The sequence below is a fragment of the Astyanax mexicanus genome, chromosome 1 (assembly GCF_023375975.1).
Source record: "Astyanax mexicanus isolate ESR-SI-001 chromosome 1, AstMex3_surface, whole genome shotgun sequence".
Taxonomy (NCBI): Eukaryota; Metazoa; Chordata; class Actinopteri; order Characiformes; family Acestrorhamphidae; genus Astyanax; species Astyanax mexicanus.
Window position 1 is genome coordinate 116,330,173 of NC_064408.1, and position 12,770 is coordinate 116,342,942.

The 12,770-nt window shown below is 41.2% G+C and overlaps 1 protein-coding gene across 1 annotated transcript in view; it reads left to right on the top strand.

Moving 5' to 3' along the window:
- Positions 1–12,770, top strand: part of LOC103026784 (thrombospondin type-1 domain-containing protein 7A) — a 285,301-nt gene that overhangs the window by 255,374 nt on the left and 17,157 nt on the right. Inside the window, exons 20-22 of the mRNA XM_049467814.1 lie at positions 1,953–2,068; positions 3,588–3,705; positions 11,549–11,694. Of these exons, the coding sequence (XP_049323771.1) occupies positions 1,953–2,068; positions 3,588–3,705; positions 11,549–11,694 (380 nt within the window). The remainder of the gene's footprint in view (positions 1–1,952; positions 2,069–3,587; positions 3,706–11,548; positions 11,695–12,770) is intronic.

Genomic DNA, 12,770 nt, shown 5'->3' on the forward strand with positions numbered 1-12,770 from the left:
CTCTCTTATATTATTGCATAATTAGAACATTACTCAAATAGAGCTATTCACTGTATACCAACTCTACCTCTTCACACCTTTACAACACATTAAGAGACAAGAAATTCAAGTAATTTACTCTTGATGAGTTTAGCACAGCTGTTAACTGAAAGCCTGGATTCCATTTGACTCTACCTCATTAAACTGACTGAGAAAATCCAGCCAAGATGTTCAAAATTACCTCTATCTAAGCAAGATAATTTAAAATATATAAAATATTCTGGTTTGTTTAACACTTTTTTAAATTTTTACTAAATAATCCCAAATATTTTTCTTCACAGTTCGAGAAAGTCTTTAGTATTAAACTGCAATGCCCATTTTTTTAAATAATGCCAAACCATTGAATTGTGTATTGTAGCTAAGCCAATTGTCCCACCCATTCAGCTGCTACTCCCTATAACTAGTGATGCCACAAATACAAGGAGGGTGAAGACTAGCACATGCCTCCTCCGATACATGTGAAGTCAGACTCCATCTCTTTTTGAACTGCTGCTGATGCAGCATTACCGAGTAGCATCACAGCGCACTCGGAGGAAAGCGCAGCGACTCGGTTCTGATACATCAGCTCACAGACGCAGCCTTGTTCTGATTGACATCACCCTTAAGAGTGATGAGGGGAAAGAGCGCCATCTATTGTACCCATCCAGGGAGAGTGAGGCCAATTGTGCTCTCTCAGAGCTCTGGCAGCTGATGGCTAGCTGCATGACAAGGATTCGAACCAGCGATCTTCCGATCATAGTGGCAGCGCTTTAGACTGCTTGACCAATCGGTGCTAGTACATATGTTTTATTTATTTAAGTAGTGACCAATGTTATTGCACATGGGATGACAATAAATAAATTGCAAATAAATTGTAAATAAATGATAATATTGCACACATTGGTAAAAAAAATAGGTTTTTGTTCATAGATTTGTTGATTAGCAGAATTTTAGTAAGATATTTGTTCAGATGATCCATAATGGCATGTGTAAATAAGTTTATATAAAATAAAATATTGAAGAGTTTTGTTATGTGGATCTGCATGGCTGCAGTTCAGCTGTTCTCTAAGGACCGAGTGCTCGGAGTTCTCCTGTCTGATTCTCCTGCTGTTCTGGTCCCGGAGGCACATGGCCATTTTAGGCCTCATTGTATGAGCATTATGTCTGAGATCATTACTGGAAAAGCCTTTTAGTGGTCTCTTCCTCCCCCCAGAGAGACACACACTGCAGTTCCAGCCCTGCTGCCCAGACACTCAGCTCAAAAACAGCAGCACTACTCACTAACAAGTGTCCAGTGAATAATGGAAAGCAGACATTCCAGACATTCTTACAGTAACTATAAATGGCGCATGCCTCTGTGAGCGTGATGCACCCAGTGCTGCCCTATTTCCACCAATAAACCCTGAATGACTGAAGACACCAGTGTGGTTTTATGAATGGGGGAATGCTGATATCCTGATTAAGCCCCTTATTCACTGAAAAAAGTGATGAGTAAAATTTACTTAAAAAAGTTTTGCAACTTTCTGCATTTTCTTTTTTTTAAGTACATTTAATTTCATCTAAATTTAAGTAACTTCAAATCGGTTTTAAGATTAAATGTTACACAGAGTAAATAAGTGAACTGAACTTCAGTCAATCCTTTCTTTTAGTAAACTTTACTTCATTTATCTTTTACTGAATCAATCCTTTCTTTTAGTAAACTTTACTTCATTTATTTTTACTGAATCAATCCTTTCTTTTAGTAAACTTTACTTCCTTTCTGCATACAATACATTTTACGCATCATTTTTTTCAGTTTATTACGGAGTCATTTTTATGTAATATTATTATGTAGAACTGTTTGAGATGTGTGTATAACGTGTGTGTGTGTGTGTTTGTGTGTGTGTGTGTGTGTGTGTGTGTGTGTGTGTGTGTGTGTGTGTGTTTTCTCTCAGATTGGAGCACGTGCCAGTTGAGTGCCAGCGCTGTGTGTGGAGTCGGGCTGAAGACCCGCATGCTGGACTGCGTCAGGAGCGATGGGAAATCTGTGGACCTCAAGTTCTGTGAGGAGGTTAGTGAGCAGTGTTTTCATTATGAATAAATAACTAAAATAAAGAAAGAAAGAAATAAACAAAATATTATTATTTTTATTCTATTATATAATTTTAAGACAATCAGAAAGCACATTAAAACCGTTGCAGGTGTAGCGTGGTTGGTAGATCATACCCGCTGTGTGCCAGTCTGCTGTAGACAGGGTGTGGTGATGGGTCAGTGTTGGGAATAGGCAGCTATTGTGAGGGCTGGTAAATGGGTGGGTGAGGGTGGTCAGTGTAAGATCAGTAGATGGAGGGAAAGGATCAGTAATTGGATCTCGTGGGTGCTGGAGGGAAATCTGCAGCTTTAGCTGTGTTTTAGTCCCCTAACCCACTCTGACAAGATTCCCCACTGCTGACTCAACTTCACTGACTGACCAGAGAGACTGGGTCTGGGGATTCTGCTGTTATAATGATTATGATGATGTTAAAGATAATGATGAGGATGATGCCGATGATGATGATAATGAATAAGATAAGGAGGATGATAATGGTGATGAAGATAATAATGAATAAGATAAGGAGGATGGTAATGGTAATGAAGATGATAATGAATAAGATAAGGAGGATGATAATGGTGATGAGGATGATAATGATTAAGATAAGGAGGATGATAATGGTAATGAAGATGATAATGATTAAGATAAGGAGGATGATAATGGTGATGAGGATGATAATGATTAAGATAAGGAGGATGATGATTGTGATGAAGATGATAATGATTAAGATAAGGAGGATGATAATGGTAATGAAGATGATAATGAATAAGATAAGGAGGATGATAATGGTGATGAAGATGATAATGAATAAGATAAGGAGGATGATAATGGTGATGAAGATGATAATGATTAAGATAAGGAGGATGATAATTGTGATGAAGATGATAATGATTAAGATAAGGAGGATGATAATTGTGATGAAGATGATAATGATTAAGATAAGGAGGATGATAATTGTGATGAGGATGATAATGGTGATGAGGATGATAATGGTGATGATGCTGATTATGATAATGGCGAGGATGATGCTGATAATAATGACAGCGAGGATGATGATGATAATGATGTTGATGACGATGAGGATGATAATGATTAAGATGAGGAGGATGATAATGATAATGGTGATGAAGATGAAAATGAGGATGATAATGATGATTATGATCATGATGATGAAAATGGTGATAAAGATGAGGATGATACTGATTAGGATGATCATGATTAGAATAAGGCACACAACAATATTAATGATAATGAGAATGATAATGATTAGGATGAAGATGATGATTATGACTATGATGATTGTGATAAGGATGAGGAGGATGATAATGATTAGGATAAGGCACATGATAATGGTGATGAGGATGATGATGATAATGATTTAGAGGAGGAGGATGATAATGGTGATGATGATAATGATGATGATGGTGATAATGACGATGGTGATGATGATAATAATGAAAAGGATGATTTGTGAAATATCTGTGTGTGTGTTTTGTAGCTGGGACTGGACAGGAAGTGGCAGATGAACGCGTCCTGCACGGTGGAATGTCCTGTGAACTGTCAGCTGACGGAGTGGTCAGTGTGGACGGAGTGCTCTCAGACCTGTGGACTGGAAGGTGAGATGAATTGATGGAATATATGTTTACAGTTCTGAGTGCTGTCTCCAGCAGGAACAGGTACGGTGCTGTTGAGTCTGAGTCCTGCAGACAGTGGGGTCCTGTGGTGTGCTGGTGAGGGGAGATGAGGGGAGAGGGTGTGTGAGGTGATGGAGCTGAGCGACAGGAAACAAAGGCTCAGAGGCGTCAGGGAGACGCAGAGCGCCGGGATGAGTGCGCACTTTTAAAGTGGGAGTGCTAATCCTGTGGATCACTCTCACCCTGACCGAGGAAACGCAGGCATAATGAATACAAATTCACCCCGAGAGAGAGACAGACAGACAGACAGGCAGACAGACTCCTGGGCAGATGAAGAGAGAGAGAGAGAGAGAGAGAGAGAGAGAGAGAGAGAGTGTGTATTGTGGAGAGTGTTAATACTGGTTAGACTTACCTTATCTAACTCCTCCTCGCTGAGCTGGAGGTGTAGGAAGTGGAGAGAGCAGCAGTGTGTTTCTGCTGATACGTTAGTGTGTGTAGGCTCACTATTGTGTTCCTGTAAAAGCAGCTTGGGTGTGTTTAACACTGTAAAAAGGCAAATCCTCCTGCAGGATCACACACATTAATATTTCAACACTTTTAAAGTAGTAGAGGAAGAAGAGTTTGGTGAATATTCTTTGAGAACATATGAAAAAAAAAATGTCCTCATTTGCCCCAGAATGTGAAACAGATTTAGTCGATATATCTAATACAATATCTTGCCAATATTACTGGAATTCACTCCTGTTACTGGCACTCATTCCTGTTACTGGCACTCACTCCTGTTAATGCCACTCAATCCTGTTACTGGAACTCGATCCTGTTACTGGCACTCACTCCTGTTACTGGAATAATTCCTGTTACTGGCATTCACTAAAGAAAATGTCTTCATTTGCCCCAGAATGTAAACCAGATTTAGTCGATATATATAATATAATATCTTGCCAATATTACTGGCATTCACTCCTGTTACTGAAGCTAACTCCTGTTACTGGAACTCACTCCTGTTACTGGAACTCACTCCTGTTACTGGAACTCACTCCTGTTACTGGAACTCACTCATGTTACTGGAATTAATTCCTGTTACTGGCATTCACTCCTGTTACTGGAGCTCACTCCTGTTAATGGCACTCACTCCTGTTACTGGCACTCACTCCTGTTACTGGAAGTCACTCCTGTTACTGGCATACACTCCTGTTACAGGAACTAAATCCTGTTAATGGCACTCACTTCTGTAACTGGAACTCACTCCTGTTACTGGAACTCACTCCTGTTAATGACACTCAAATCTGTTACTGGAACTCACTCCTGTTACTGGAACTCACTCCTGTTACTGGAACTCACTCCTGTTACTGGAACTCACTCATGTTACTGGAATTAATTCCTGTTAATGGCACTCACTCCTGTTACTGGCACTCACTCCTGTTACTGGAAGTCACTCCTGTTACTGGCATACACTCCTGTTACAGGAACTAAATCCTGTTAATGGCACTCACTTCTGTAACTGGAACTCACTCCTGTTACTGGAACTCACTCCTGTTACTGGAACTCACTCATGTTACTGGAATTAATTCCTGTTACTGGCATTCACTCCTGTTACTGGAGCTCACTCCTGTTAATGGCACTCACTCCTGTTACTGGAAGTCACTCCTGTTACTGGCATACACTCCTGTTACAGGAACTAAATCCTGTTAATGGCACTCACTTCTGTAACTGGAACTCACTCCTGTTACTGGAACTCACTCCTGTTAATGACACTCAAATCTGTTACTGAAGCTAACTCCTGTTACTGGAACTCACTCCTGTTACTGGAACTCACTCCTGTTAATGGCACTCATTCCTGTTACTGGCACTCACTCCTGTTAATGCCACTCAATCCTGTTACTGGAACTCGATCCTGTTACTGGCACTCACTCCTGTTACTGGAATAATTCCTGTTACTGGCATTCACTAAAGAAAATGTCCTCATTTGCCCCAGAATGTAAACCAGATTTAGTCGATATATATAATATAATATCTTGCCAATATTACTGGCATTCACTCCTGTTACTGAAGCTAACTCCTGTTACTGGAACTCACTCCTGTTACTGGAACTCACTCCTGTTACTGGAACTCACTCATGTTACTGGAATTAATTCCTGTTACTGGCATTCACTCCTGTTACTGGAGCTCACTCCTGTTAATGGCACTCACTCCTGTTACTGGCACTCACTCCTGTTACTGGAAGTCACTCCTGTTACTGGCATACACTCCTGTTACAGGAACTAAATCATGTTAATGGCACTCACTTCTGTAACTGGAACTCACTCCTGTTACTGGAACTCACTCCTGTTACTGGAACTCACTCATGTTACTGGAATTAATTCCTGTTACTGGCATTCACTCCTGTTACTGGAGCTTACTCCTGTTAATGGCACTCACTCCTGTTACTGGCATTCACTCCTGTTACTGGAAGTCACTCCTGTTACTGGCATACACTCCTGTTACAGGAACTAAATCCTGTTAATGGCACTCACTTCTGTAACTGGAACTCACTCCTGTTACTGGAACTCACTCCTGTTACTGGAACTCACTCATGTTACTGGAATTAATTCCTGTTACTGGCATTCACTCCTGTTACTGGAGCTCACTCCTGTTAATGGCACTCACTCCTGTTACTGGCACTCACTTCTGTAACTGGAACTCACTCCTGTTACTGGAACTCATTCCTGTTAATGACACTCAAATCTGTTACTGGAACTCACTCCTGTTAATGACACTCAAATCTGTTACTGGAACTCACTCTTGTTACTGGAACTCACTCCTGTTACTGGCACTCACTCATGTTACTGGCACTTACTCATATTACTGGATCTCACTCCTGTTCCTGGTACTCATATTACTAGAATTAATTCCTGTTACTGGCATTCACTCAAAAAAAATGTCCTCATTTGCCCCAGGATGTGAAACAGATTTAGTCGATATTTCTAATAAACTATCTTGCCAAATATATTAATAAAACTCATAAATATATAAAACTCTTGAAAACAACCCTTATACCATAATCCCCCCTCCACCAAACTTTAGACTTGGCACAATGCAGTCAGAAAAGTACTTTTCTTCTGCCAACCGACAAACTCAGACCCGTCTATCGGATTTGCAAGAAAGCTGTGGCCATGGAAGTGACTGGAACCTGCTTTAAAATGTGTATGTTTTTTAACAAAACTACTGTCTATTAAATTATTTACTGAAACAAGCATAATTATCTTTATTGCTCTGTTGTTGGAGCAACATGAGAAATGGAGGACACAAGGTTCTCACTCCTGGAACTCACTCCTATTACTGGCATACATTCCTGTTACAGAAACTCAACCCTGTTAATGGCACTTACTCCTATTACTGGAACTCACTCCTGTTAGTGGAACTCACTCCTGTTAGTGGAACTCACTCCTATTACTGGAACTCACTCCTGTTACTGGAACTCAATCCTGTTACTGGCACTCACTCCTGTTACTGGAACTCACTCCTGTGACTGGAACTCACTCCTGTGACTGGAACTCACTCCTGTTACTGGCACTCACTCCTATTACTGGAACTCACTCCTGTTACTGGAACTCAATCCTGTTACTGACACTCACTCCTGCTACTGGCATTCACTCCTGTTACTGGAACTCACTCCTGTTACTGGCACTCATTCCTGTTACAGGAACTCCATCCTGTTACTGGCACCCACTCCTGTTACAGGAACTCACTCCTGTTACTGGAACTTGATCCTGTTACTGAAACTCGATCCTGTTACCGGAATTCGATTCTGTTACTGGCACTCACTCCTGTTACTGGCACTCACTCATGTTACTGGAACTCACTCCTGTTACTGGCATTTGCTCCTGTTACTGGCACTCACTCCTGTTACTGGAACTCACTCCTGTTAATGGCACACACTCCTGTTACTGGCACTTACTCCTGTTACTGGAACTCACTCCTGTTTCTGGAACTCGATCCTGTTACTGGCACACAATCCTGTTACTGGCACTTACTCCTGTTACTGGCACTCACTCCTGTTACTGGCACTCACTCCTGTTATTGGAACTTGATCCTGTTACTGGCACTCACTCATATTACTGGAACTCACTCCTGTTACTGGCACTCACTCCTGTTATTGGAACTCGATCCTGTTACTGGCGCTCACTCATATTACTGGAACTCACTACTGTTACTGGCACTCACTCCTGTTATTGGAACTTGATCCTGTTACTGGCACTCACTCATATTACTGGAACTCACTCCTGTTACTGGCACTCACTCCTGTTATTGGAACTCGATCCTGTTACTGGCACTCACTCATATTACTGGAACTCACTCCTGTTACTGGCACTCACTCCTGTTATTGGAACTCGATCCTGTTACTATAACTTGATCCTGTTACTGGCACCCACTCCTGTTACAGCAACTCGATCCTGTTACTGGAACTCGATCCTGTTACTGGTACTCACTCATATTACTGGAACTCACTCCTGTTACTGGCACTCACTCCCATTACTGGAACTCACTCCTGTTACTGGCACTCACTTCTGTTACTGGAACTCACTCCTGCTACTGGAAGTCACTCATATTAGTGGAACTCACTCCTGTTACTGGCACTCACTCCTGTTACTGGCACTCACTTACTGACACTCACTCCTGTTACTGGAACTCGATCCTGTTACTGGAACTCGATCCTGTTACTGGCACTCACTCATATTACTGGAACTCACCCCTGTTACAGGCACTCACTCCTGTTACTGGAACTCGATCCTGTTAATGGAACTTGATCCTGTTACTGGAACTCGATCCTGTTACTGGCACTCACTCCTGCTACTGGAACTCACTCATATTAGTGGAACTCACTCCTGTTACTGGCACTCACTTACTGACACTCACTCCTGTTACTGGAACTCGATCCTGTTACTGGAACTCGATCCTGTTACTGGCACTCACTCATATTACTGGAACTCACTCCTGTTACTGGCACTCACTCCTGTTACTGGAGCTCGATCCTGTTAATGGAACTTGATCTTGTTACTGGAACTCGATCCTGTTACTGGCACTCACTCATATTAGTGGAACTCACTCCTGTTACTGGCACTCACTCCTGTTACTGGAACTTGATCCTGTTACTGGAACTCAATCCTGTTACTGGCACCCACTCCTGTTACTGGAACTCGATCCTGTTACTGGAACCCGATCCTGTTACTGGCACTCACTCATATTACTGGAACTCACTCCTGTTACTGGCACTCAGTCATGTTACTGGAACTCATTCCTGTTACTGGCATTTACTCCTGTTACTGGAACTCACTCCTGTTACTGGCACTCACTCCTGTTACTGGCACTCACTCCTGTTACTGGAACTCACTCCTGTTACCAGAACTCACTCCCGTTACTGGAACTCACTCCTGTTACTGGAACTCACTGCTGTTACTAGAACTCCATCCTGTTACTGGAACTCACTCCTGTTACTGGCACTCACTCCTGCTACTGGAACTCACTCATATTACTGGAACTCACTCCTGTTACTGGAATTCGATTCTGTTACTGGAATTCGATTCTGTTACTGGAACTCACTCCTGTTACTGTCACTTACTCCTGTTACTGGCATTTACTCCTGTTACTGGCACTCACTCCTGTTACTGGAACTCACTCCTGTTAAGGGCACACACTCCTGTTACTGGCACTTACTCCTGTTACTGGCACTCACTCCTGTTACCTGCATTCACTCCTGTTACAGAAACTCGATCCTGTTACTGGAACTCACTCCTGTTACTGGCACTCACTCATATTACTGGAACTCGCTCCTGTCAATGTACAGTACACTATGCTTCATAATACAATGTATTTATTAAAAAGTTATTTTGTGGCACAGTGTAAAACAATGTAAAATGAGAAATCTGAAATATTTAGGCTGGCTGTAAGAGGATGTCTCTCGCTGAGACCTGGTGTTTTGCATTGTACACAGTGTGTGTGTGTGTGTGTGTAATTGAAATTCTGTGTTTGTAGTGGAGCTGTGTGTGATATGAAGAGACAGCAGCGGCTCTTCTTAACTGACATAAAGAGAAGAGAAGATGTTCATAGACAGTCAGCACGGACAGTTCTCCTCGCTGTAGCTTTAATTATACACACAGCTGATACATATTTAGCTGCAAGAAACGCTGTCTCATCTTCCTCTCTCTCTCAGAACATCACACACACACACACACACACACACACACACACTAAATCTGCATTCTGATGGGAGCAGATATAAAAATAGAGGACTGTTCTCTCTCTCTCTCTCTCTCTCTCTCTCTCTCTCTCGGGCGCTAGACATTTATTGTCATATCCATGCAGTTATTAACTGTTGTTTGTGATTCCAGTACTGTATAATTCCTGTGTATAATACATAAACATGGATTAGACTAATATAATCATATATTATTAATATTATTAGCATTTATCTGAAGGCTGTGCATTTTTTCCCCATTTCTTTTTCGTATTTTGCCATTCAAATGCAAGATAAAGTTTACAAGGAACAATAAATTATATTAAAAATGATTTTTATTAATATGTGCAATATGTACGATAGAAGTAGAAGGTAATGCCTGTGTAACTAAACACCATATAGCCATAAATAGCCATATTTGTACATCTATCTACACAAGAGATCAGCAAGGAAAATCAAGGAAATACTTTAAAATAAAAGGTAAATTATATCAATTATTGACACCAGTTAAGACATTTGAGAGTTGTTTTGATGAGCCCATGATGCCACTCTTCAGAGGAGATTCAATTAGGAGAACAACTTGCAATTGGCCACCTTAAATACCTTTTCTCATGATTGGATACACCTGGCTATGAAGTTCAAAGCTCAATGAGGTTACCAAACCAATTGTGTGCTTCAGTAAGTCAGTAAAAAGTAGTTAGGAGTATTCAAATCAATAAAATGATAAGGGTGACCATACTTTTGCACCGGTCAAATTTTGGTTTAATGCATATTGCACATTTTCTGTTAGTACAATAAACCTCATTTCAATCCTGAAATATTACTGTGTCCATCAGTTATTAGATATATTAAACTGAAATGGCTGTTGCAAACACCCAAATACTTACAACTAACAATCATTAAGATTAATAGGATGCCCAAACTTTTTCATATGACTGTAGTTGAGACATTTCTTAACCATTAATAAAGCATTGTTTTTTTTTTTTTTTTTTTGGGGGGGGGGGGGGGGGGGTTCTAGTAGTTTTGTGTAACTCCAAAAATAAAAAACTAAAATCTCATCAAAGGTATTCATACTCTGTTCTGTGGCACACTGAACTGTGGTCAGGTGCGTCCTGTTTGCTTTAATTATCCTGGAGATGAGTCCAGAACTCTGACAGAGATAGATTTAAAGCCCACCTGCTGCAATTTAAATAGATTAGACAGCGATTGAACAGCGATTGGAAAGCCACACACCTGCATCTATAAGAGCTCACAGTTTACACTCTATTCTCAGGACATTATTCTGTAATAATGTAGAAATGGAAGAAGATTAGAACAGCCTCAAACCTTTCAAAATAAGCCACTCTACTACATTTGCAGTATGCAAGTAAGAAGAGCCTTGGTTAGAGAGGTAAGAAAGAAAACTCTAGGTTTGTGCACATTTCAGAAGATCATCTCTAAATCATTAAGATAACCAAAACAAACCTAACTAAAGTCTGGCAATGCTAATCACCCAGTAAAGTCTCTACAGTGAAACATGGTGGTGGGAGCATCGAGGGTCCTGCCGTTCTGCTGCTGTGAGTAATGTAAAGGTGCAGGTTAACTCTGGTGTGCTGGTGTGTGTTGCTGCAGGGAGGATGTCTCGGAGCCGGTCGGTGGTGCAGGCGTCTCGGGGGGACGGACGGCCGTGTCCGGCTCAGATGGAGCAGTGGAAGCCCTGTCCGGTTCGACCGTGCTACCGCTGGAACTACAGCCAGTGGTCCGAGTGCAGAGTGGAGGTACTGTACACCTCTACTGTTTATCTCTCTATTGCTTCTCCCTCTTTTCTTTGTCTTTATTTTTCTTCTCACTCTCTATCTGTCTCTTATCTCCTTCACTCTCTGTCTCTTTCTTTTCTTTCACTTTCTATCTTCTCTCTTCTTATCTGTCTTTCTCTTTCTTCTCACTTGATATCTGTTTTTCTTCTCTCTACCTATCTGTCTCTCTCACTTTCCTCTCATTCTCTATCTGTCTCTCTCCTCTCTCCCTATCTCTCTCTCTCTCTTTCCTCTTACTCTTTCTCTGTCTCTCTTCTCTCTTCTTATCTTTGTCACTCTCTTTCCTCTCACTCTTTCTGTCTCTCTTCTCTCACTCTTTCTTTCTCTCTTCTCTCCCCTATCTGTATCTCTCTTTCCTCTCACTCTTTATCTGTCTCTCTTCTCTCTCCCTATCTCTCTCTTTTCTTTCACGTTCTATTTGTCTATCTTCTGTCTTCTTATCTTTGTCTTTCTCTTTCTTTTCACTCAATATCTGTTTTTCTTCTCCCTACCTATATGTTTCTCTCTCTTTCCCCTCATTCTCTTTCTGTCTCTCTCCTCTCTCCCTATCTGCCTCCCTCTCTTTCTTCTCTCTCTCTCTCTCTCTCTCTGTCTTTCCTCTCTATCCATCTGATTCTCTCTCTTTCCTCTCACTCTCAATCTGTCCCTCTTCTCTCTCCCTATTTGTCTTTCTTTTTTCTATCACTTTTTAATTGACTCTTTTCTCTCTATCGTTCTCTCTCTTTCCTCTCACTCCCTATCTGTCTCTCTTCTCTCTCTATCTCTCTCTCATTCCTCTCATTCTCTCTGTCTCTCTCACTTTTCTCTCACTCTATATCTGTCTTTCTTCTCTCTCCCTATCTGTCTCTCTTTTCTCTAACTCTCTATCTGTCTGTCTTCTCTCTTCCTATTTGTTTCATTTAATTCTCTATCTCTCTCTCTCTCTTCTCTCTTCTTATCTGTCTTCCTCTCTTTTCTCTCACTCTCTCTGCCTCTCTTCTCTCTCTGTCTGTTTCCATCTCTCTTTGTCTCTCTCTTCTTTCTCTCTTCTCTCTTTA